At 41.3% G+C, this 26,978-nt stretch overlaps 1 protein-coding gene across 1 annotated transcript in view; it reads right to left on the bottom strand.

Annotated features, from left to right (window-relative positions):
• The window catches only part of FRMPD4 (FERM and PDZ domain containing 4), a 597,878-nt gene that overhangs the window by 13,801 nt on the left and 557,099 nt on the right, over positions 1-26,978 (bottom strand). Inside the window, exons 6-13 of the mRNA XM_053580630.1 lie at positions 25,276-25,380; positions 22,703-22,810; positions 18,461-18,592; positions 14,454-14,573; positions 7,234-7,370; positions 4,840-4,966; positions 2,586-2,675; positions 1,835-2,017 (exon numbers count right to left, since the gene is read on the bottom strand). Coding sequence (XP_053436605.1) covers positions 1,835-2,017; positions 2,586-2,675; positions 4,840-4,966; positions 7,234-7,370; positions 14,454-14,573; positions 18,461-18,592; positions 22,703-22,810; positions 25,276-25,380 — 1,002 coding nt within the window. The remainder of the gene's footprint in view (positions 1-1,834; positions 2,018-2,585; positions 2,676-4,839; positions 4,967-7,233; positions 7,371-14,453; positions 14,574-18,460; positions 18,593-22,702; positions 22,811-25,275; positions 25,381-26,978) is intronic.

Below are 26,978 nucleotides of genomic sequence, written 5' to 3'. Positions count from 1 at the left end.
TTCAAGCCATATTGAATTGAAAAAAAAAAAAATAATGACATTGGTTTTGTTCCCAGATTGTTAACATTTTAAAAAGTGATAGTTAAATGACCAGTTTTTTCAGTTACCAGCACCAGCAGCAAACTGACAATCTGAAAATTTACAGGAAGATTTTAGGTTTTGGGTTCATGGTGAAAATTACTATTAAAGAAAGGTAAAAATCAAGTAGAGATTACTGCTATGACTGAAGGAAAAGTGTCAAAGAAATTCAAGAAAAGGATGCCTCTTAAAGAAATTAAATTCACAGAAGGGTAAAACAGAGATGGGAGTTGCGAATAGACCTTGTTACAGCTTTCTGGAAACAATGAGGTCATCACATGATCAGACATGGATCTTGGGCGCAAAGAGAAGAAAGTATTTAATGAAGTAACTTTTCTCATTGAGTTAAGAAGGGTGTATTCTTGTCGAAAGAGAAATAAGGGAGCAATAAAGGGCAGACATTAAGAGAGGCACAAAGACAGCAAGATGGCAGACCTCTTGCTTTCACTCTCAGGTATAGGATACTGACCAAGTTCAAAGTTCTTGGCTGCCGGAATATTACTTCCCATTCAAAGCCCCTAACTACTTGTCAAACTGCCTTTCTTTCTGCTTCAGTGGAAGTCCTCCCACAGCTTCCAAGCCACCCACCATTGTCTTATATAGGTGGGACACCAGCAGCAGGGGCTTGCCACCCATTTCTGTTTGGGACAGATTATTTCTTGTCATCAGGTCTAGAACGACTGAACACACTTCATCCTTTCTTCTGCCCTTTTCCCATGATGGGCTATTTTTCCCAGCATCTTTGGTCATGGACCAGGCCAGGCATTACAAGTCAAATTCCACACTTTCAGCTTGTTGTGAAGCCAGATGGAACCCTCTAGATCCAGCCCACAAAGTCCTATGGGCCACAGCCAACATGTCTGAGCTCCATGTTCTCCTTCCTGATCATCTGTTTCCACTGCAGAGATCACCGAGTACTCTGATCTGCTCTGTAGAAAGAAACCTTTCCCCATCTTCTCAATTACTCTTTATCCACTCCTCTCACACTCCCTTCCCCCGTGTGAGTGGTGGTGGGGCTGGGTCCTCTGTGGCTGTTCTCAGAGCACCCCTCCTGGAAGATGCTATCTCCTTTGCAGGGTTACTGTCTCCCTTAGGTCCAGGGTCTTTTCTTCACAGACACATTAGGCATATTAACATAACCCAAATCCAGTGATTCATCTTTACTGGGAAAAGAAGGTGGGGACTGGAGACCTGGATGGTGTCAACTTCTGGTTTGGATGCAGAGTTTAGACCTTTGTGTGCAATCTCAGATTGTTGTTCTAAATGAAAAGGCCACGACATTCATAGGGACCAGATGTTCAGTTAGTACCAATTGCTGTAGCACGAGAAGACAAATCAACTATAAAATGCCCAGCTTTTCCAAAAGAATGAACACAAATGGGCCCAAACTAACCAAAGGGAAGGAGAATTCTAAAGAAGGTTTGGAAAAATCTCCCTCTAAGAGTCATATATTCTAGAAATTTAGTTCAGAAAAATCTCCCCTCCTCTCTACAATTCACGTAGTCTAAAGTCAGAAGGACCTAGAAACCCTGCCGTGTGCTTTCTTGGGTGTAGAAGGAAATATGGAGCCGAGAGAAGCTTGGTGACTTGTTCCCAGATCACACAGCAATTTAGGGAGGACGGGACTCCTCAGGCCTGAGTTGGATGGATTATTTTCTGTACCAAGTGTCATCTGTCATACCCTACACATACTAACTTTTGCCTGCTTTGTCAACACCAGCAGTGTTATCAGAAATTAGCTGTTCAAAAGACTTGCCTTCACGTCTAGGACGTGCAGCTCCACCCTCACTGAACTCTCCTCCTCAGGAAACATTTCGATTCTGTTGACATGGCTGAAGTCAGCTAAAAGGGCCACCAGATTGGTTTTGGTGTTTATGACATGGCTGATCCCATACCGGGGTCCGACCAGGAGAGTCACTTCTGAGCGCTTTTCTGCCTGCTGAGAAACAGATAGTAACAAAATATATATATATAAACCCTGCACCTCTGAAGCACCATGCGAAGTTGAGCCTAAGAGCCTGTTTTCAGAAGACCATATTTTCTTTAGAAAGTGTTTTGGGGTCATATTGTTCTAAATCATCCAATTAGAAGAACCAGATATATGACTGCATCAAAGCTCTGATAAATTATGAGTAATGTAGAAAGTAAATGTTTTCCTAGAATGGTACACTCATCATCATAAGATGCTTTTAGAAATGAAGTTTTCTCTTTCTTTCTTTCCTTTTTTTTTTTAGTGTGAAAGCAACTTCTGACTCGACAATTTAAAAGAAGACCGTGGTTAGAACCCTTGATTCTTCTCCTCATTTCTTTTTCTAAGGCATTCTGGAGTGGTGTTATCAACATTTCTTATATTTTCAGACTGATGAAGTCGGTTAGAAATGAAGGCTGGAGAGGATTCACAGCTGATTTTCTTTTGTCAACAGAGCAAGCTCATTCAAGACAGCCTAGATGGTGACATTTTGTAAGCCTCCATGGCTCCCAAGAAAAAGCAAAAAAAGAGAAATTACCACTAATGTTGCCTTGAACACACGGCCGCCATACAATCGCAGGTCACTGAGGAACTTGAGATAATGGACCTTGGCTTGCAGTGCAGAAAGCTGAGGAGAGAAAAGAAACCTAAGGTGTTAACTCCATCAGGTGTGACTTCATTGTAGCTGGAGACCAGCTGAATAAGGGCAAAAATAGAAGGATGATTTTTATTGTTGAAGAGATGGGGTGTGACAAAGAGTCATCATTAGGCATGGAAATAAATTGCTACATATTTGGTTTCCTATACTTGATCTTAGTCAAAAGGCCAAGAAGCCATATATTTGGTTTCTGATGAAAGACTGCAACTTGACATCAAGATTCAAATCTCATTAATTTGGGGGGTAATGTATGGGGGATTCATGCACGTGGAAATGCTAGGCCAGGGCACACAACAAGTGAGAGCAAGACCATAAAATGTTCCATTGAAACATATGCTCACTGGTAGCCCTCATGAGGTGGGTGGTGCTTTCCACTTGCAATCAGGGACAAAGGCGAGTTGTCTATAAATTCTCCATAGCACCAGAGATTCACCTGAATGTAGAGCTTGTGGGAGCTGTTTTGGAATTTTCTCCAGGTAAAATTTATCTTTGTAAAGACTTTAAAGTGTAGATTGCCGTATCTCTAGAAAGTATTTGATTTAAAAAGCCCATGTTTCAAACTGAATATGCCAGGGATGTTTATTAAGGGTGAAGTTTTCTGACAAAGGTATAGATCATCATTAAGTAGCAATGACTGAAAAATTCTGTTTTCATCACAGATGGCTTGCCAACTCATTTCTGAACCACCTAAAGGTACTGCTCTTTGTGTGATTGTTATTTAGCTCCATTTGTCTATCCTACCTCTTTTGGAATAGCCAAAGCACGTTGCAAATTGTTTGGAAAGTAAACCACTCGCTCTTGGCTAGAAAAACCAACTTTATGGAAGGATAGTTATAGATAGATCAGTCAAATAGATGGCACAGCAGTTATCCAAATTATTGCAAGACCAATGGACCAGGCTTAAAAAAAAAACCATATCAAGTTATTTCATAGAAATGAACTTCAAGTGAATCAGAAATGAAATCAAAGGAAATCTTGATCTAGAACGTCTTGATATATTTCTGTAAGTTGAATGCTCACTGTGCTCAGAGGCACCCTCCCCATGAAACTGGCAAGTAAGTCAAAGGTATTCACAGTGTGTTGAACTTGATTATATATATATTTTAAAAAGTCATGAGGTGAGGAGGGAGTGAGCCTTACCCAGTAAAAATGACTTAAAATCAGATACTAAAAGTATTATCCATGTAAACAAGTGATTTGTATTAGAGTCACCCAAGTTTCTCTAGCGAATACCAATTATTAACAGTGTTCTTGGGTTGCTGAACTGCTTCCAATTTTATAGGTCCAATATTTTGAGGCTCCTTTCTGGTTCCTAGAATCTTTTGCTTTTTATTACCTATAAACCATACCTCTTTCCTGACCAGTAGTAACGTTTTTCAATGTCCTTTGTGGTTTTCCTACTTAATGAGAACAAAAACAAAAGTGAAAAAGATTCTAACACTAATGATGGTGAGTGTTTATCTTCTCTCCAAAAGTAGGAGTTAATCCAGTTGATCGTTAATAGGGGTGACTTGCCTCCCCAGAGCTTGTTTGGCAATGTCTGGAGATGTTTTTGTTTGTCACAGGCAGTGGTGGGTGCTACGGCATGGCATCTGGTGGAATGCCAGTCACACCCAACCAGGGATAGGGCTAAGCATCCTACAGTGCACAGGATAATCCCGCCCCCCAGTAAAGAAGGATCTGTTCCCAAATGTCAGCAGTGCCACAGTAGAGAAACTCTGGTTTGATTAATGCGGCATCTGGCCTGCAGGGCTCTTTCTTGGCTGCTGTGCAAATATTTAAGCTGGTGTGCGGGATAAGCAGGAAGGGGATGGAAATGTAGACTTGTGTCACAGTTCTGCCCTGGCTCACACGGTCTCAGCAGTTATGCAAGGTTCTCCTGCATGGGCACGTGAACACACACCTCCTCCTGCAATCGGGAGGCTGTAACTTGTGAGAAATAAATAGATTTCCATTCCAATACTTACTTTTCATTAGACTTAGAAACATGTTAATAGTTAAAAAGTTATACAGTGTTACTGCTTCTGAAAATATGGTGCGGAGTATTTTATTCACAAGCTAATTTTAAAACATTTTTAAAAATGCATGCAAGCCTTTTTCTTCATAATTTTCTATTAAGATGCAAATGCGATACCTTTTTACCCGGTGGTACCAAGTTTTGATTTGCTTTGACAAGGTGTGAAAGTGCTTTCTTTATGTTCTTCTCTTTCATGCTTTGCAGCACAGCAGAGGGTAGAAAAGTCTCTAATCCCCATTCTTTTCTGCAATAAAGAACATGTCTTTAATTTCACATCCTTGTGATGATTTGTTATCTAAGGTAAAATGGCGCTCTGATGTTTATTGGAACAAATGAACCCTTGCTAAGGCAGGGAATGGAGACAAGTCCCCAATTAGGGAAGTAACTTTTAATTTACAATCAGGAAACACACTATTTGATCATTAATGCATATGTTTGCATTTAAAAAGAAACATTTCTTACTCTCTTGAGAAAAAGCTAAGGAGGCATTTGGGGCCAGTGGAAACTGAGGAGACACTTTGTCCAATCCATTTGTGAGTGTCTTAAAATTCACTCATACATTTGAGTGTCTAATTTTCAATACCAGTTTCTCTCCATCCCTTTGATTCCCATTCTATCTCCCTGTCTGCTCACACTCCATCTTTCTCTCTTCTCGAAGGATGGATGACACTCCTTCGTGCCACTGAACCCTCCTTCCTGTCCCTCCTTCTCCCTGACGGCTGTTTCTCTAAGCAAACACAGTTCTCTTTTGCCCCAGCTAGTTCATGTCTAACTCCATCAACAGGTCTTGGTTGGGGAGTGAGGTGCTGCTGGTGTGGACTGTGAGTCTGGGGGGGAGTCTGGCCTCCTCTAAGTGTGTCTGGCATTGATGGGGAGATGTAGACACCACTCATGGGTGTGCAGATACAAGAAAACAACAAGTGGAACTAGGTTAATATATTTTTGCCAAGAGCCCGTTTCCTTAGCAATGACTATAACCCTATTCTAAGAAACTTCCATATTTTGAATTCTAGAAAATCCACCCTAGAATAGAAAACCTATCCTAGAAAGCTATCCTTGGTTACATGCCCAACTGGTATCTTCTAAATTATGTGAAGACCTTCAAGAAGATTCTGGTTATTTCTCCTGCTGCAGGTCCTCTCTACAGAAGAGTAGGAAGACAACGTCCCTTTACTTAACTGTTGAGATTCTTCACTAGTGAAGACGGTGCTTCCCGGGCTCACTGTGTTCTCTTCTCCTTCCTCAACTCACACTCACTGTCTTTACCCATGGTCTGGCACGCCTGATGGGCTACCTTGTATTCTTTACATCCTATCTTTACAATCACAACACAGGATTATAATTTATACGTTAGCATTTTCTACTGGCCCAACATGGATACTATATAAAATGCTCAATGAATATTTGAGGGGAGAAGGAATTTGCAATATTCTTAGTCAAGTTAGTTATCTCAGGTTATTAATTATACAGTGTTCAGCTTGGTAAATTGTGGACACAGATAGTAGGGAAAGAAATACATTTTAATTGCCCGAAAGTCCTCTCCAGTGGTGCAGGCCACCTTTTCAAATGGCAGCCGGTTTCACTTGCCCCTAAGAGCTGCAAAAAGGGAGAGGGTGTGAATGCGTCCAGATGAGCACGAGATCTCGGAGTTGAATCTCTTAGGCTATAGGCACTGCACGTGTGTGCCAAGAGAAAAAGAGAGAAGCTATCTCAGAGGAGTGGACCGAGACTCAGAGGTCTGTGGTTCTTAAATTGCGTGTGAGGGTTTGTCCCTAGGCATCGACAGGTGAACTCAGAGTTGCCAGAACAGTGGCACTGAAGTCAGCAAGTTGGAACTCAAATCTTCCCCAACACAGGCTCACGGCGCTGTTAGGAAAAGTCATTTTGCCCCCTGGTGGGTCAACCTGGTACTGTGGAATTTAGGAAGGCTTAATAGGCAGCCCATGGGAAGCATCTTTGGAAGGTGAGGTTTTAATTAGTTGTACATGGGAAGGGACCCACGGCATTATGTGTGTTTCCAAACACGGGCCTCAGCCCATCACTCAAACTACAGCACAATGGGGCGTCCTGCCACCTAGGCTTGAATCTTGAGTCCCCTAGTTAATAGCTATGCCACTTGAGCAGGCTACTTCATCATCATGTGCCTCAGTTTGCTTGTCAAGTGAGTCCAAATCCTACTAATCTCATGGATGTTGTAAGAATTAAGTTAATATGGAAAGAGCGCTGATATTAGAGCTGGCTGCACACAAGGACCTTCAGGAACCCTTAAATGTCCACTTCATTTTAATTATGAGCCCCATTTAAACTACACTGCTCTAAAGATGGCTTATGTAAGAAATGGATCTCTTCTATCAGAAAGGAACATGATACTCATACATTTTGCCTTTCGTTAGTGAATGCTCTGCCACAAACAAGAACAACTGTGAAAATAGAGACAAAAATCAAAAATATACCCGGGCGTTAAAGAGGCAGCATCTCTGTCTCCGAAATGGCACGGAAGTCAACACTTACTCGATGTATTTGAGGGAGATTTTCTGCGTTTGCTTGGTGGTGACGGTGGCGATGTACATTTGCAAGGCCGCCAGCCGCAGGGCTATGTCATATTTCAGCTCTGGCCCAAATCGCTCCTGAACGACATCGTTACAGCTCTGAGGAGAGACCAGCAGGGGGCGTAGCTTGTCAAAGAATGAGAGGAACAGGTGCTAGGCATTTCCCCCAAGTGCTGCAACCTTCGCTTCGCAGGCAAGGAGGCTAAATGTGGAAACGTTTCCACCGCGCTGCTTGGAACCGAGTCAGTATTTAATCGCACGCACAAACACAGAGACCACACAAAGCATTTAACATTCATCGACGAGCTGCTATTTAAATATTTAGCTTTTTGTAAAAATAATTAGGAATTTAGGTATGAAATTTCCAAACACAGGTGCCGCCGTCTAACACACACAAGTATTGACAGCATAATGTGGCTTCTGGAGGGAGGCTGCCAGGGTGGAGTCCTGGCTTCAAAACTCATTCCTTCACTTCAAAGGGGGTGTGGCCACAGGCAAGTTCCTTAACTGTGCCTCAGTTTCCTTTTCTGTAAATAGAAGATAAGGTTGTTCCCTGTTCACAGGGAGTGGGGAGGGTCAAATGAGCATACAATGTAAAGCCCTTAGCACTCTCCTGGTAAGGTGTGACACTCTCGCATGTTAACTACTGGCATCATCCAGCATCACTCTTCTCCTTGTCGCCATCAGAGCAGCTTCAAGGAAGCAGCGTAAGTAAGCAAGGCACTTGAGGCCAGCAGCTCTGCACTCACCCACTGCACTGGTGTCCTGGATTTGCCGATGGCCCCCTGTGTACATAACTCTAGATCATTTAACTCTTGCAGCCTTAGTTTACTCATCTGTGCAATGGGGATTCATGCTAATTACCTCAATGGAGTGGTTCAAAGATCAGATGAGATACATAGTGAGCACTTTGTGACAGTGCACTGGTATACTGGTAAAGGTAGCCAGCTCCCGGTTCATTTCCATGGCAAATGCGTTGTTGAACTAATGCATGAGTTGTGGGAGTCATTCCACCACTCTCAGGCTTAGTTTGTACAGAGGTCCTCAAACTTTTTAAACAGGGGGCCAATTCACTGTCCCTCAGACCGTTGGAGGGCCAGACTATAGTTTAAAAAAAGAACTATGAACAAATTCCTATGCACACTGCACATATCTTATTTAGAAGTAAAAAAACAAAACGGGAACAAATACAATCACACTGTCGCATGTGGCCCGCAGGCCGTAGTTTGAGGACCCCTGAATGGGGACTATGATCCCGCAGTGTTTGCTGTGAGGATCACATTAAAGAGTGGCTGAGAGTGTTATCAAGTGTGAAGCCCTGCTTAAGCCCAGAGATCTCTGTAGAGCAGTGTCCCCACTCACCGGTCAGGAGAGCCGCTGGAAAACACTGCATTGCTTAGGCGTATTTGACATGTGAGTTTACTTATTTTTGTTATGGGAAGCTGGATTCTTAGGCTGGAGAATGAGATTTAGCCCCTTTCTTCTTTTCTTTATTCTTTGCCTTGTCCCAGGAAGATTTCAAATGAAAAACTATGTCAGGGTTTGTTTGCTTCCTTTCCAAGAGAAGCACCTTTCTATTGCTTCCTATATTGATTTGACTAACACTGGAACATGTACCCCTGGATGCCTTCTGTATACGACGTTTGCACTGTGAACATTTACACAAGCTGTGTCCATGTCTCAGCCCATCCCTTCACTGCCAAGGGTAAAGTCACATTCTCTCTTGCATCCATCCCTAATATTGCCTTCCACCTTTGCTGCTTCTCCTTAAAATCTTAAACCTATCTGTATTACATAGCACCCCTTGCTGGACATGGGTCTTTCAGGAGGCAAGAGACTGGGTGGTCTGAGTTAGGGCAGCCTCCTAGAACCATTCCAGGCTGCCATTTTGTTTAGCTAGTCTTGGGTTTGCCAGTTATTTCTGAAGGAAATGAAATTATATTTTATCCCAAAATATACGGACATATTTTGAGATGGTTGTCACAGAGCCAGTAAATAGAAGTAGTCCTGTAAAGTTGTCTTTTATGGAAAAAGTTGGATCTGCAGAAAATCTGTATTGAAGTCAGTTCTTTCTCTGTTCAGATCTAGGACAGATTAAGTGACAGTCTGACAGCTTTAAAGGTCTAAACAAAACATTTATTCCTGTTCGCTCTGAGGGCTAGTATACATGAGGTTTCATCTACATAATGAGACCACCTTTGCCAGCCAAGTGTTCTCTGCCCTCCCTCCCATAACTTGTCTTGCCACTCAACCCAGTTTAACAGTACAACCTCATTTTCGCCGTGCTCTGAGCCCCCATTCTTTCTGGAATCTCAAGATGGTATTTAAGCTTCTGTACCCCATTGAGGGCTCCCAGGCACATGTTAATAATTTTGTATGCCTTTTCCCAATTATTTTGCCTTTTGTGAGTTGATTTCTCAGCATATTTCCAAGGGCAAAGGGGCAGCTTCCCCCTCAACTCTATATTTCCAAGTGCTCAGATTGTCCGTATGGGCTCCAACGGGTTGAGAAGTGGGGGTGAGGAAGCCATTGGCATAGTGTCACGTGCAGGCACTTGAAGAATCAATTTTCTGAAAAATCATTTTGGTAACTTTCTTCAGTACTGTTGCATGATGGATTGAAGTAGGATTTTAGCACAGAATTTAGAGGCAAAAGCTCCAGGTTTGATGCTAGGCTCTGTCAACTACTAATAAAATGACTTTGGATATGGCATTCCATCTCCCGAGTCTGTTTGCTTTGAAAAATGGGTTAACTTGCAATGGCAACTAACTTTAGACTTAACAGCAAACACACGGGCCATGATGCCTGTAAGTACATTTTATAAAATGGAATGTACTTCATAAAAATGAGCCCTCCCTATTACTCCTCCTAAGAGTTATAGCTGGGACTGTAGTTCCTATCTCTGCTTTACCCTGTATTTAACTAGACTTCTGGGTGAATTTTTTGACAAGGTGATTAGTTACTTAATTACATTATATAATTAGTTTAGACTGATCTTGGAGAATAAGTTTTTTATATCTATACACAGTATTTGGTACTGTTTATTACTCTTAACTACATTACTTCAAATACAGCTTTACACAAGCAAATGGCAGTTACTGTTTTGCTAAATACAGGTCCCAACAGGCTCCACTTTAATCCCACAAAAAAGTTCATTTACAGTGAACATATTAGATGCTCAAAAGGAAACCAATACTAGTAAAGTATCCGAGAACATTTTGGAGCCTCTTGGGTCTTATTCTGTTTACTAATTGGCATAACAATCTTTTTCTTAATAGCCAGTGCACAGGTAAATGTCCAAATAGCCCATTGTAATTATGAATTACAGCAGTCTGGATTATTAGAGCTTACTGTTAATATAGATGCTAAGATCTGTGAAATACCTCACGGCCCATTAGGGATGAGGAGATGAATGGATATCAACATGATTGAAACCTGTTTTCATCATCATGGTTCATCTGGTCATTGGCGACTCTGCTTGTTAGGAACCCACTAAGTTAAACTGACTTTGTCTTTGTGAAGTGATACATCTGCTTACTCTTTTGTTCTCTAGGCTAATTTTATTGCATTTTGTTTTAGGATCATAAAGTCAACATGGGCATACAGGTCCCATTTGCAGATCTATTGGTTTATATTAGATATGTTATTCTGGATACACAGCACTGGACATTCTGGGATACAAGAAATTTCCAAGTAGGGAGTCTGAGGCAAAGAAACCCCCATTTGCTATTTCGGTGGAGGATGTATAAGATGACAGTGGCTTTATTTTGGTCTCTATCACCCACCATACATGGCTTTCCATCTTTCTCCTCTGGCCACTCTTGGAAGAGGTGGCTAATCCACCACCCAGGCAACACCTGAGGCAGGAAAGCAGAAACAAGATCAGTGTTTTCCTTCTAGTCCTTGGGCAAGATTTCCAGACAAGTTTTCATGTTCTGAGGACAATCTCACAGGTATAAAAGTGTGTCTTTGACTAAGAAAGTTCTCCCTAAAGTGTGCTACATTAGAGAAAAGTCACTTTAAGCAGAACTGTATTTAGCATCACTACTTGTCTACTTGAAAGGTCTCCCCTACCCAAGACAAATGCAACCACGTTGTTCTTTTTTAGACGCAACATGCTTGTGATGTTTAACCAGAAGCAGAGTAAATGGGTTTAAAGAAGCACCATTACTGGGGTGAGTGTGCCGCCACGGACTACACCTCAGCATCCACCGCCACGGACTGACTAGCACCTGTAACTATTTATTCACAACTAACAATTATTGCACACAGCTGTAGTGGCAAAGCCCTGGGTTGGTCTCCGCACCAATGTGGAGAAGATGCAGTAAAGGACCAGCTGAGAACCAGGGTCCTTGTTGAATGCAGTCCTATGGGGCTTACTTGGCCTGTTGGGGACCAGGAGATATTGTTGATAAGTGAAGGTCCGGGTGACCAAATTTTAACATTAAAAAGGCCAAAACATGACAGATTTACCGTTTGGGATGGAAAACTTCATTGAACACAGTTATATTTCTATACTCGATAAACAGGGGATAACAAGCAGGATTTGGCTTTCCCCAGGGGCATAGTGTAGGGTTCTCTTTGTGAACATCTATTCTTTTGCTGAGCTGTAAAACACCAGTCTCCTCCAAAGACCATCAAGGTGAGGAAGGTTTAAGTGGCCTCATCCTGAGTGCCCTCATCTTCTAGAATATTCTAGTATGTTCTGCTTCTTTCCTCTCTGACTTCATTTCTGATCTCCAAAGCTTATTGCAACTTTAATTTACATCACCATTCCTAACCTTTGGGATCTATCTTATCTACAGCTCTCTTTTATCTTCTATTTAGTTTTTTTAACCCAAATTTTAAAGATTAAAAAGCTTTGACATATATAAGGAAGTACTGAGAATAGTAAAACAAATACTAGTGTTATCAACTACCCGGAGTGAACAAATGTTTATTGTCTTTTTCCTACTTCCTGGCTTTTAATATTTTATATATGGCTCCAGCAAATCTTTGCCATATACAGGTATCCCAGGCCAAAGAGAACATGCTTTTTTCCCTCCTCACCTTTGTCTTTTTCTGCATTTTTCAGGGAGAGAGGTTGCATTCAGGTTTACAGCCTCTTTGAGTATTTCTACTGCTAGATGCCTAAGCAATTCATGTAAGTGGGTTCTTACTATTTAATATGATTATATTGGAAATTTAAGTGACACTAAGAGTAAGTAATTATATAAAAATATAGGCCATCTCCTAAACATCAAATTGGATAAATTCCTTTCAGGAAAACCTGCTCCAGATCCTCATTCCTGGAAGCTTTGTCTGGAAATTATATTCCACAATGAAATATGAGGTACAGACAATCTAGACAAAGATACTATTCTCTTAAAGTTTTATCATCTTGAAATTAATAATTCCACTATAATGAATATCATAATTTTCAGAACAATTTAAGCACCAAATAAATTAATGAGTAAAGTAAATAAAGAAGGGAAAAATACTTCCTTTATAGTATCATGCCAATTAATGTTATAAAATAAAAAGAAATAATGAAATTAGAAAAATATTTTTCCAACCATTATAATAAAAATAGATTCAAGTGAGACTCATCAGTCAGTACTAAAACTAGTGGGTGAAAGTTTGGAGAGGTCCAAGATTATAAGACAGTTAATTGGGCAGCGCCTGTGGCTCAAGGGGTAGGGCGCTGGTCCCATATGCTGGAGGTGGTGGGTTCAAATCCAGCCCCGGCCAAAAACCAAAAAAAAAAAAAAAAAAAAAAAATACCAGTTTTGGGGCGGCGCCTGTGGCTCAGTCGGTAAGGCGCCGGCCCCATATACCGAGGGTGGCGGGTTCAAGCCCGGCCCCGGCCAAACTGCAACCAAAGAATAGACGGGCGTTGTGGTGGGCGCCTGTGATCCCAGCTACTCGGGAGGCTGAGGCAAGAGAATCGCTTAGGCCCAGGAGTTGGAGGTTGCTGTGAGCTGTGTGAGGCCACGGCACTCTACCGAGGGCCATAAAGTGAGACTCTGTCTCTAAAAAAAAAAAAAAAAGAGAGTTAATTTGTGGAAAGTTACTCTCCACAAATTACTGATTGATCCTTGGCTAAGGCCAAGTCTTCCAAATTTATCCATCCAAATGCTACTACTTTTCCTTTTGTAATCCAAGTTTACCTTGTCATAAAGGGGACAAACTGATATCATGTGCCTTTGATGTGATACACTGAGGACATAAAGGCACTCATGTTGTTCTTTTCAAAATGTGCGACCTCAATCTAATCCTGAGAAGACATCAGAGAAACGCAACGTGAGAAAGCCATTTCTACAAAACAATCGGTCATTACTCCTCAAAATGCTAAAGGTTAAGTCAAAGGCTGAGGAAAGTTCTACATTTAAGAAGACTAAAGAGACAGGACAACTAAATGCAAAGAGGAGTCCCGCGGTGGATTTTGTTCCAGAAAAAAAAAATCATAACCGATATAAAGGACATTTTAGGGACAATAGGCATACTTTGGATATGGACTACAGATGAGATAATGTCACTGTATCAATGTTAAATTCCCTAATTTTGTTAATTATACAGTAATCATGTAAGAAAATGTCTTTTTGTTAGAAAATGTGTACTGAAGTTTTTTTTTTTTTTTTTTTTTTTAATGGGGAGACTCTTGTCTCTCTTTCTTTCTTTTTTTTTTTTTTTTTTTTTTTTTGCAGATTTTGGCCTGGGCTTGAACCCGCCACCTCTGGTATATGGGGCCAGTGCCCTACTCCTTTGAGCCACAGGCGCTGCACTGCCCTAGGACAGTATTAGGAAGCCTTACAATAAGACAGCACTAGGAAGTATTTAGGAGTGAATCAGAATGATTTTAGTTTAGTTGACCATATCGTTTAGAAAAAAATTATAAACGTGTGTGTATTTGCATGGAGAGGGAGAGCAAACACGTACACACACTAAAGATAAAGTAAATGTTAACAATTGGTGAATCCGTGTGAAGGGCATCGACAGCTACTCTTGCAACTTTTTTGGAAGTGTGAAATTATTTCAAAATCAAATGTAAAAATAAAAAGAGCACCAGAGAACCATTTCATAGTTCACTGAGCTTGGGGTGGGGAACAAAGAGAAGATTCCAAATGAAAGAAGTCAGAAAAAAACCCCAAAGTTAATGTATCCCCCAATATTAATATAAAACATGCCCATATGTTCACATACCTGAACATAGAGATACTCAAAAGCAACTGGATCTCTCCTTAAAAGGTCAATTGGATCCTTTGGGACGAAGCTAATTCGGAAAAGACACCTCATCTTATGGGAGCTGGGCCTCTGCGTCACCTAGAAGAGCAGACCAGTCACACAAGATTCTATCAGTGCTACCTGAGGAATGGCTGAGGAACAGTGAAGCAAAGTCAACTTTCTTTGGACACCAAGGCGAGAAGCAGTGGAAGTTCTTGAGCATTTATAATAGATACTCATCCTTGAAAATGGCACATAACCTTGGAACTTAGGTTGGGCTCCCTAGGAGCAGACCTGAGATGAGGGTTCGTGAGCTAGGGACTTATTAGGGAAGAGCTCCCAGGAAAGGCCAGCAAGTGGTTGGGAGAAGCAGGTCAGGGAAGGAGAGGAAGGTAAGCAAGGGTACCATCCCAGAGAAGCCCAGCAGAGGGTTGTCACAGCCTGATCCTGCAGGCGACCCTGGAGCGTCAGTTACACCACGGAGTTGACACTGAGCCAAAGGAGCAATGACAAGTCATTGGTTTAGGGCTGTCCCAGGGAACATGAATTTCCCGATGTGGACATGGCCAGCTTTAGTGGTCTGAGCGTGGTCCTTGGAAGAAGCTCTGTAGACTGGCTACTGCTAGTGACAGCAACCAAATCTAGGCTGGCGAGTACAACAGCGGATCCAAACAGGGAGCAGAGAGGTGTCCACTACCGTTTATTGATGCATATCATGGCTGTGCCTTTTTTTTTTTTTTTTTTTTGCAAATTAGACTCCAGACTGTAGCAATGAAAGCATAATGGTGTCAACCTTGGAGGATAGCGCATCGGAAAACAGGAAGAAGTTTTGGCCCCCACACTACGTCTGGATTCTACAAGTGTCTAAGCTATCCCAGATGTCTCCTAGCGGGACACTGTTCAAAGTGTCCATAGTTGCTTAGAATATACCACAGGTTCTTCAGTGTTGGGGACCATGGATCATATTGGTTTTTCTTTTTATCCAGCCTACTATGTATCAATGACTAGACGTTAGTTTCTTAATTCCTTTTGCAACAAAAGGGAATCAAAAAGTAATAATAATAGTAGCTACTTTATAAACAGTTGAATGAATGAAAGACATAGGGGACTCCACTAAAGAAGGCAAAGGTTATTGATTTCTCATAGAGGAGTCAACCAAAAAAAAAAAACAAAACAAACAAAAAAAAAAAACTAAAACCATGCAGCATGTACCTACATAGTTCAGTTTAACTACTTTTATGCAGGGAACAAATCTGGCAAAATAACAGTATTTGTGAGCTGTAATTTAAAAATTCAAAATAAGAAATAGTTTTATTGACTCTCATGGGGTATGTGTGTAGATATTTACAGTTTACATTGCTAACTTTGTTGAATAGAATACCAAAGGGAAAAGACACCCTAGTTTTAAATAACTGGGCATACTGAAAAGCAGTCACGCCAGCTTCCTGGCCAGGGTCATCGCTGCAAGGTGGAGCGGACTTGTGACCCTTGGGGCTCTGGGCTGCTTATCACTGACTGATAGGGAAATAAACCAGATCAACCAGGAAGAAGGAAATGGGAACCTGAGGCCTGCAGTGCTGTGTTTCACACTGACTTCATGGGCTATTTTGCCAGAATGAGTGCTAAAAGTCAGGAATCATAGGCTCTCCCACTCCTGTTATTGGTTAAAATCTTTCTTGGATTTTTTTATAAGCCGCCTTGGTTCTACTTTTATTTGAATAAGACTCTCTAAAACCAATTTCTTTTCTTTCTTAAACAGAATCTCACTTTGTCCCCCTCTGTAGAGTGCCATGGCATCACAGCTCACAGCCACTTCAAACTCTTGGGCTCAAGCAATCCTCTTACCTCAGCCTCCCAAGTAGCTGGGACTACAGGTGCCTGCCACAATGCCTGGCAATTTTTAGAGACGAGGTCTCGCTCTGGCTCAGGCAATCCACCCGTGTTGGCCTCCCAGTGTGCTAGGATTATAGGTATGAGCCACCACACCCAACCACCAAAACTAGTAATTTCTTAAAAGCTTTAAGTACAATGTAAATAGTGATATTTTCTAGACATACATTCAGTATCAAACTACCAGAAATTCAGGTAGTTGCTTAAAAGTGCCTATGGGGGTTTTCATCAAAATTAAACGCTTTAAAATAATTTTTAGTTATTGTACATATTATAAAGTTCTCATACTTCTTCCCCCTTTCATCATACCTATAAATATTATGTAATTGATTTTTCATGGACATTGATTTCAAAGGCATATAGCTGGTTTGTTTCGGGATACTTAAATCAATCTTTTCTAGAGATAATACTTGGGTTTTAGCACTTGACTTTTAGCTCTGTTTGTAATAATAAGATAAGGCAAGAATCACTCTTAGAAGTTTTTGCTTCCTTCACGCATTGCAGGAGAAATTTAGAAATTAGAACGCGTTTAGGTTACCTAGAATCAGAAGAGACTTTTAAAGACTCTTTGTCCACTTAAATCAGCATAAAGCTTTAGATAAAAGTTTAGAGAGTATAACTGGAAAGATCTAAAAGCTGTGTATGGGGGGGGTTGTTAGACTCATAGTAATTGGCTGTAGGCCCATATGCCCTTGGCACTGACTGCTACAAGCTGAAGGCTATTTACTGCAAATACCGGTGACCCTCTGACAGCACAAGGCTCACACCCTGAATAACCAGGGAGCTGCCCATCTACCATAACAGACAGTGTGTTGGTGGACAGACGCCCCAGCTCCCTCCCCATTAGTAGGACACCTCTGTGACTGGTCTACAAAGCCCTACCAAGCTCTGTCCACAGTGGAAACTGGCTTGATGACACATTCTTCACTGGCCTCCCAATTTTCCCCTTCTCCTTTTCCCATTCCTCTGCCAGTATGTCCTGAGATCTCATCCCAAATAAACCACATGCATCCAAATCCTTAAGTTCTGCTTCTGGGGGCAAGTCAGACCCAGACACTGACCTTTCACATCAGAGATTCTGTATAACAGGGGCTGTTCCCCTGTAATGAAGCATAAAATAAGTCATCTTGTTCCAAGAGTGTTTTGGCACAGGTTAAAATAAACAATCAGTAGAAATGATTGAAAATATCTGTAGGCGGATGTAAACTTGATAGAAATGATAGGTCAAATTTAGATAGAGGAATATAAACCAACACAGCAAACTGCTAATTAATTACTTCGAGTTGGACTGAATTAAGAGGATCGGAGATCTCTGCAGGACCCGATGTGTGGGACACCAGCTTTTAATTATACAACAACCAAGAATTGCTTTAGTGTGACAACACTTTCTGCCACTCTCTCCAGCTGGCGGCATCTTGACACTTCTCCTGGTGTCCCCTCATGCCCTTTTCCCTGAAGTTTTCTCATCCCTGAAGATTCCTCTCCTATGGAAGAGGAATTTGTTGAAATCTCTTAAACATTCAACAGAAAAATTCAGGGTGTTGCTCTGAATTCAGCAGCCGAGCAGCCTGTTTGTCTCCCCCAAGGAACAGATGGGGGCGGCATCTTGGTAACCAAGAACTGGGATACATTGGTGGATCACATATTTATAGTGAGCAGGACTGGGGCAGGGATTTCAGGCTTCCAAAAATAGTTTTAAGTCTGTACCCTGAATTTCAAACAACTAAATATGATTTCAGATTAATTTTAATAATCTCAGTAACTATTTCTTTTTAATGGTTTCAAGAGATCAGTGGCCCAGGCAGGTGAAGAAGTCATTGCAATTAAAGTATAATTCTACAGAGCTCCATTCCCAGTGAGTAGCTGCCGAGTCTGTGAATGACAAATCTGGTTGTGAGACCAATGGACAATCTGTGAAAGACTGGCAGAAAGGGAAACATCGCCTTGAGGTGTCAAATCCGTTCTGAAGGCCAGCAGTCCCTTTTGTAAGGATACAATCGATACATTTAAAGTATTAGAGCGAGGGAGAAGTCTGGAACTGGGCAACCTCTGCTCTTACCAGCAACCCCCACGCTTGAGGGTGTAATTTCACAGACCTGAGTTAGAGTCTCCTGTTCGTGAAGCAACAGTAGCTTCGTTCCAGCCCCTTCCGTCCTCTGCTCCAGCATGAGGGAGAAGTGTTCGATGCCTTTGATGGAGAGCTTCTCTTGAAGGGTTAAGATGACATCCTTACAGAGGGAACAGTGACATGATGAGATCAAAACTGAGGCTACCCTCTTGTGGAGTCTACCATGGTCAGAAAAATAGAACACGTGTAGGCTTCAGATCTGGAAATTTTGGAGCTTCGCTTGATTCTAAAATGTAATCCTCCATAGGTCCAAAAAGATATAGAAATAAGGCCTGCCTTCTCTTGCCCTCCTCCTGGCTTTCTCAACCACCCCAAAGTTTTATGGAGTTCAAAACAGAGAGTTAACTTGGTAAGTAGCTGGAGGAGGAACTTACTTACCACGTAAGTTCTTAGAAAAGAAAGGTTATCAGTAGATTGTATAATGTACTCAGTTCAATTCTTTCTTCTGAATGGACTGTTACTTAAACCATCTGTGAAAGTGGTCTACTCCAAGGGTTGGCAAAATATGGCCGGCATGCCAGATCTAGTTCACCCTCTGTTTTTGAAAATAAAGTTTTACTGGGGCATGGTCATGGCCCTTTATTTATCTACAGTCTACCAGCTGCTTGTGTGCTGCAGAGTTGAGTGGTTGACAACAGAGGCTACGTGGCTCATAAAGCCTAGAATATTTGCTCTCTGCCTTTTATAAAAGGTGTTCGCTGAGCCTCGTTCTACCTTCCTGAAAGAGTAGTGTGGGAGCGGTGAGGAATGGGGGCTCCAAAAGCAGTCTGGCTTCTAATTCCAACCCCACTGCTAATTAGCTGTGCAGCCTTGGTCAAATCTTTAAATCTCTAAGTACCTTAATTTCTCTCTGTGTAAACTTGGGATAATAACGCATGTCTTGGAATGGATATAAGGATTAAATGAGTTCATACGTAGAAAACATTTATTACAGCACACAGAGCGGTGTTGGTGCAGAATTAGAGCCCTGCAACAGTATGCATACATTAGCTTTCATTCCACATCTTTAGGGAAGGTGGAAAGAGCAAGCTTTGTCAGCAATCTCTTATAGGATTAAGCATCTATGATCAGAAAAGTATTCCATAGACAGACACACAGATTTACTGCAAAACACAAAACGAATTCTTCAACCTTTTACTTTGTCCATGTACTTGAAAACTAGTAAAGGATACCTCTTTGAGATAATTTACACTCAGATGCTAAAAATCCAGTAGAGCAGTGGTTCTTAACCTGGGGGAATTTTCCCCATGACAACATTTGGAAATTTCTGGAGGCATTTTTGGTTGTTGCAGTGGAGTTGGGAATGCTACTGGCGTGAAGTGTATAGTAGGGATACTGCTAAACATCTTGCCATGCACAGAATAGCCTCACAGCAGAGAATAATCTGGTCCCCAAATCTCACAAATGCCAAGAAAGAGAAACCCTGCCATACACAGAGTTTTCTTTCACCGACTTTTCTGATGTTTTGGTCCTTCTCTGCGGTCCTTTGTCAGTTTCTTCAGGCCCCATTAAATCAAAGATCCCCATATCTACCTGCTCCCCCCTTATTAGTCAATAGAAATGCTGTGACTATGTTGAATTTCGGAAAAAGATTCTCTGCATTATTTTCACTCAAGGCTCAGGAAAGAGAAAACAAGCCTTTGTGTGGCAACGTGTACGTTATAGACTATTTTCCCTAACCTTCTGGGAGGACGCTGGAAAGTCAATAGCAATAGTTTTCTCTATTGTAATTCGGTAGCAAGAATTTTGGCCATTTTTATCAAACAGTGTGTTATACCATTTCTATTTTACACCCACCAGCGAGTGTCTATTGTAATAATGGGGCTGTTAGGTACAAGATAAGATAACTTGGATTTGATGTGAACTCTTTATCACCTGAAATCCTCAAGGAGATCAAACTTAATCTCATGCAGATCCCTATAGTAAAGAGGCCAGAGGGAATTAACAGGGATTTCTTCAATTTATTTTTAAGAAACATATTCAAGTCTTTACCTGTATCTTTCAGTAGGGTATGTTGTCCAGTGACAAGGAGCTGACCAGTTGGTAACACAGAACAAGGCCACAGTGTCAAAGTTATAATCATGTAGCTGTCTGGGTTAGTTCAGGGGGCTCCGACTGCGAGCTGGAGGTCCAGCCTGCCCTGCCCATTTGCTTACATCTTGTCTACGCAGTAACAAATGAACCCTGCCTCCAGAAAGATCTGGCCCTTCGCTTCCACTCTTGGGATGTAACCTCTAAGCCAGAGATTTTTTAACCAGGGTGCTGTCTCACGCTGGTGTGCTGTGAGACGATCTTAGGTGGGCTGCAAAAATTTTTAAAGATCATTAATTGTTTTTGAAGGAAGTTCAAAGCACAGTATATTCTTTTTTTAACTTTTTTTTTTTTTTGATCAACATAATTTAAGTGTGCTGAGGAAGTTTAACTAGAGGTTCAAGTGTGCTGTGAGATAAAAAATGGTTGAAAAACACTGCTCTAAGTCCTTGGAATATCACTCCTGCTAGGAGTGGTTTTGTTTACTTGGGAGCCTTGGGCCAGGCCAGATAGTCTATGCTAACAATTAACATACGATGGGAACCTTGGGCCATATGGTTCAGCTCCAACTCTGGCGGGGGGCTGGAGACTTAAGGGCAGCCATGCAGGTGGTCACTGGTGTCGATATGGCAACCCCCCAATAAAAGCTGTGGACACCAAGACTCAGGTGAACCTTCCTGGCTGGCAGTGCTGTGTGTATAAGGTTGCATGTCAGTTCTGGGAGAATTAAGCACAAATCCTGGGTCCGCCTGTGTGCCTTCTGCCCCTGCTGCTTCCATTCTGTATCCTTGGGCTATAACATGCTGCAACTATAACAAATGGCTGACTTCTGTGAGTTCTGCAAGTGAATTCCTGAACTTGAGAGTTGTCTTAAGGACTTCCCCAACTCCTTCCTCTATAGCTGCTTTCGTGATGCTGTGTCAGAGTTGTAACAGGTCGAATAGCCCCCAAAGCCTAAATATTTACGATTTCACTCATGCCACAAAAAGCTGGCTTATCTCTGGGTTAGACGGTCAATAATTACACTAACATCTTACCAGAAATTGATATTCAATAGGAAAAAGAGGAAAAGGACTTTTCCGGTCATCACCATTTAAAATTCACAGTCTTCTACAAAGAAAGTTAATATTTCATCTAGAATGATTTAAGGAGGATTTAATGCTCCAGGATCAATCTACTAAAAAAATACTGTCTGTCCTTTGACCCACTAAATTACCACGTACTTGTAGCAATTCAAAACAAGCTGCTTGCTGGTATCATGACAGTAGAATACAGAGCAGGCCTTTGCAGAAACACTTCTGTATGTGAGGCCTCTGCTGATTAATTAAAAAGTAAGAATTAGGGCTGTCTACTAATAGACATTTTTAACACAGACTTGATACTCTTTTGATAGAGTATCGTACAGATCATGACTAGGTACTTTTTTTTTTTTTTTACCTCCATAAAATCTTTTTTATTGTGCCATTTGAAGAAAGCCTATTTTAGGCTGATGAAGCTTTAGGGAGCAATCAATTTCTGAACACACTTTTGTCCAATAAAAAAGAGACTCTGCACTTTTCTTTTCCAGGAAGGAAGCATGGGAGGGGACCATATGCCTTGCTATAATACCTATTATGTAAAACTCACCTGTGGCTCTGAAAGAATTGAATGCTTGCTGATTCTTCCTCTTCACCCCTCCTAAGAAGCATACCTCATTTCTGCCTTCTGATGCGTCATTTCTATGAAATTGGTGGCAGCAATTCAAAGTAAATGTTACCTTTACAAGATTCTACCCTCTGTTTTTGCTGGAGACCAAAGTAGCAGATATTCAATTAAAAGCTAACATCTTAATCTTCTGGGCGCCTGACATTGCTGAGAAATCATGCTGGCTTTGGGCAGGGTGCCAAGCGTTGGTGACAGTCACACCATTTAAATTAATCTATCTGCAGATGCATTAAAATGACTAGCCCTAATGTTTCTTCATTGCTAGCATTTTGCAACGCTAAGGGGGAAATAACTAGCAGAATTTCTTTTAGAAGTTTTTTTGTTTTGGTTTGTTTTTAAGTATTCACACACTACCTTCGATGGAAGCAACCAATAAAAGGCTAGTTCTGAAAGGAGGGGCTGCTACAAAATGGCTCAAAGTGTGTCTTGCCATATGTGGCAGTGTCCAGGGACAGAGTGTAGAAGGTCATCCTACCTTTATGGAGGTGCTGCAGTCAAAGCGAAATGATTTGGTCTGTCCATTTTCCAGATAGACTTTCAAAACATTTGGCATAAACAGAAGTGAGTTGTCCTTAACAGTTTCCTGTTTAACAACAACAAAAAGGATGTGGGGATATCAGTCAGTCAAATTAGAATTCTTCTCTTTGAAGTAGAAGCACATGTCTATTCTAATCACAACTTAAAAACAACTGAACTCTCTAAAGACAACCAAGGTGTTCCTTTGGTGATATCTGAGTTAAGTTGCTCAGGGAAAAATTCTTTTCCCGCTACAAAAGACTCATTCAAGTAAAAGGCATTTTATCATCAAAAAATCAGATGCCCTTTTATTTATATATATAAAAAAACCCCTCAAGAGTCCCCATCCAAAAACATGATTACAGGAATCATTCCTTTGTAATTAAGCTTCAGTGTTTGGAACCTAAAAGCCCAGAGTTTAGCAAAGCAGGACATCGTGAGCAGAACCAAGAGCAACAATGATGCTGTTTGATGCAATGCTGTTGGCACTTGGCACTGGTCATGACCGTGATCCACCAGCATCACTAAGCTTCAGGTGCAAAGTTATGTTGTGAACCTCTTTTTAGCCCACTTACAAATGGCCTTCAAACTCAAAGAGACAATATGAAGACTGGCTTAGCATGTTAAAAGCATAAAAACATTAAGTATATAGTGATCAAATTACAACTTAGAAATGACTCAAAAGATGCAAGCTTGAAGCATGACCGAAAGTAAACAATATTCCTTCGAAGTTTTTCTTTAATTGGAGGTAGTGAGTAATGAGGGAAGGGAGGGGGGAGGAAGAGGGCATGTCTGAATGAATTTCATGAGTCCTGGGAGTGAACTGAGTTATTCACATGTAGTTGGTCACAAAAGGCTCAGGAGTTGAGTGCAACTCAGCAATCAGGAAAGCAGACATCTCTTGTTTTAGAGATGACAGAACTGAAGATGGAATGTTCTGGAATTTGCCAGTGTCGTTCAGTTAGTCTGAGAGAATTCCATCCCGAAGTATTTCCATGATGGACTCCCTGCCCATCACTTCCTCTTTCTTTCCTGAATTTCCTGCCCCACCTTTCTGCATGGACTTCTCACATAGCTTTCCCATCACCTTATTCATTGAATAAGTGTAGATCTGAGTCCAGAAGGAATGGTGCCAGTAAATGAAGATGGTCACAAAAGCTGAAGGGCATACACATGACTGAACGTCCCTTCCACCCACGGGCCTGTGGTGAGGCAGAGAGGCTGCAGGAGATGCCTAGGCCTCAGAGTAGTCCTCACATGTCATCTGCCTCACAGGAGCCCTGCTCTATCCAGGGACAAACTGACACTGCTATAGCAGCTTCTGGAATCATAGTTTTCTCTAAAAATACACAAACTGCCTGACTGTCCGTATCTCATACTTGGAAGCTACAAGGCAGAAAAGGTAAGTTTCAGATGACTTTCTGTGACATGTTGATTTCTCTGTGCGTGGAACCATTTACCTTTCAACTGGGACAGTCTTGTGCTAATCACTAATGTACAGTAACCCTTATTCTGCATGATGAGTACCCACTGAAGTGAGAAGAGCAGACCATGTTCACAGGCCAGCACTGTGACAGCCATCGGCCCTTTCCCATGGGCAACGCAATACTTAGATCAGCCACACAACTACCTGGACCCCATGTGGGCCAGCCCTAAGGAAGTAGATTTTGATTAGACAATACTTGGGCTATGAGAGCCTGGCCCAGGATGTATAGGCCTACATCTTCACCTTCAGGTCCAGGATCAACCTAGAGAAGAGTTTGTGACCAACAACCAACACACCATGGATGAGATTTTACCCTAGTCAAGTTATTTAAACATCACCAGCAATACCAAACCTTAATGATAAATTGCGGCATTCCAAAGGTCCAAACAAATTTAGAGCCCTGGATGACAGCTTTCTAAAAATGAAAAATGCTCCACTAGACTTTTTTTTTTTTTTTTAAAAAGTTGAAAATAAAACATCCTTTTGATGTTTTGCATTATTCATATTGAAGATCAATTAAATGCCTGAGCAATCATGATTTCTGTCAAGACCTATCTATGGAGATCCAGGTGCTATTTCTTCAGTTCTGGTTACACTCACAAAACCTTTCCATCATTTGAATTTTTTGCCATTTCCATTAGCTGAAAGATTGTTTTTTGCATAAGGAAAAACTCAGGGGAAACAGTAAGTTTCTCAAAATACATAAAGGGCTATTTTACAGAAGAATGCTTTGTTGGTAGAATGGAAAGGACTAGGTGAAAGGTTCAAAGAGACCTATTTTGCTCAGTATGAATGAGGCAATGTCAGTGATCCCAAATCAAATGAACTACTTTGCAAAGCAGTGAGGTCTCTAATCCTGGAAGCATTCTGGGAAATACTGGGCTGTCACACATTCTGGCCACGTTAGAGGGTATTTGGCCACAATCTGATGATCTCTCAAGCCCTTTACCGTCCTGATGTTCAACACTTTTGCAAACACCAACAACCAACTCTGGATTGGCCATTGCAGTGGGGCTCTGTCACAAAACACGTGATTGAAAACTCACCGACACTTGGCCGTTGATGATGACTTCCTCAGAGAAGCGCACTTTGACTGGATTGGACTTTAATCTTGCCTTTTTTGCAGCACTAATAAATGCTGATTTGGGAGACTAGAAGAAAAGAAAATTTTATCTGATTACTGGCAACATAATGCAAACCTTGTAACAGCTGTTTTCCATCTTTATCCTCCCAGATATGCAATATTTTTGCTAATTCAAGGATGGAATGCAAATTATGGACATAGTCAAAAGCCTGTTATGACCATAAATTAATGAGTTTGATTTAGTCACCAGACCAGAACTACCAACTCTGTGTTCTTACTGAGCACATTTCCAGGGAATCTTTTAAAAGGCTGGCCATCAAAGCACATAAACCTCGTTGTTAATACAGAGCTTTGAGCACAGTATGGAAGATGAAGTGGTGGTCAAATCAAATGTCAGGTCTATGATGAGTTCATCAATTATCTATTTTAATAAGGTGAAGAAAAGCCATTGACAGTTCTAAAATGATCAATAATACCATTGCTGTTCACATTAAAGGCACGTGGGCATGTGAACAGGCAAGTGTGCACGCGCACACACTACTCTCCTATGTCCCTACAACCTGAGTTTCAGCTTCTTGTTGGGAACCTGTGATCTGACTGGGCAGGGTAGAGATGAGACCTTGGCTTAAGATAAAATTTTGACTTTATCATCTGCCTCATCTTATAGGTTCTTTATAATGTAGGATCCTCTGCCTTCTTTTATCAGAAAGGGAGCCATGGGACACAGTTCTGCAGAAATTAGAAGTGAGATGGAGAACCTGTTTAGAAAGGTACTGGGATCTAGAGGCATCCTTCGCCACATGATCTTGGTAAAGTTCCTTCATCTGAGAATTATCCCTGTTGCCTAATTTTAATGAAACATAAGGCTAAGGGAACTCACATCTAATAGATGTCCACTATGACCCAAGCATCATTTTTTTATTTTTAAAAAGTTACATTCGCTATTGAGCCCAATGCAGAAGTAAATATTAGCTTCAATCATACAATTGCTATTGTATGGACTAAAATAGCCACATATTGGCAATTGTCTATTGTTGAAACCAATGTTTTCCATGGTATATAGTCCTAAGACATTGAGGCTGTTGCATAAAGAAGTTGAGTAATTGATTCAAGAATCAACATAGAGGCCTAGCCTTCTATTATTGTATTAATGTCAAGGCACAAAAGTCAAATAGAGCGACCCATACTTTAGTTTTCTTTTCTTTTTCTTTCTTTCTTTCTTTTTTTTTTTTTTTTTTTTTTTGAGATAGTTTCACTCTGTCCACCTGGGTAGAGTGCCATGGCATTATAGCTCACAGCAACCTCAAATTCTTGAGCTCCAGAGCTTCTCTTGCCTCAGCCTCCCAAGTATCTGGGACTACAGGTGCCTGCCACAACACTTAGCTAGTTTTTCTATTTTTAGTAGAGATGGGTCTCACTGTTGCTCAGGCTGGTCTTGAACTCCTGAGCCCAGGCAATCCACCCACCTTGGCCTCCCAGAGTGCTAGGATTACAGGCATGAGCCACTGTGCCTGGCCCCTACTTTGGTTGTCAAATACAATGACCAAAATTGTTTTCATCCTTGTTAAATAAAAATGTACTTGAGATTATTTAAATCAAAAACCATCATGATAGAATAGATTACTCTATTAAATATGGTCCCTTGATTCAGTAAAGTGTGATTTA

Source organism: Nycticebus coucang, chromosome X (genome assembly GCF_027406575.1).
Source record: "Nycticebus coucang isolate mNycCou1 chromosome X, mNycCou1.pri, whole genome shotgun sequence".
Classification (NCBI taxonomy): domain Eukaryota; kingdom Metazoa; phylum Chordata; class Mammalia; order Primates; family Lorisidae; genus Nycticebus; species Nycticebus coucang.
Note: the sequence above shows the minus strand (reverse complement) of the source record. Positions and strands in the feature narration are given on the sequence as shown.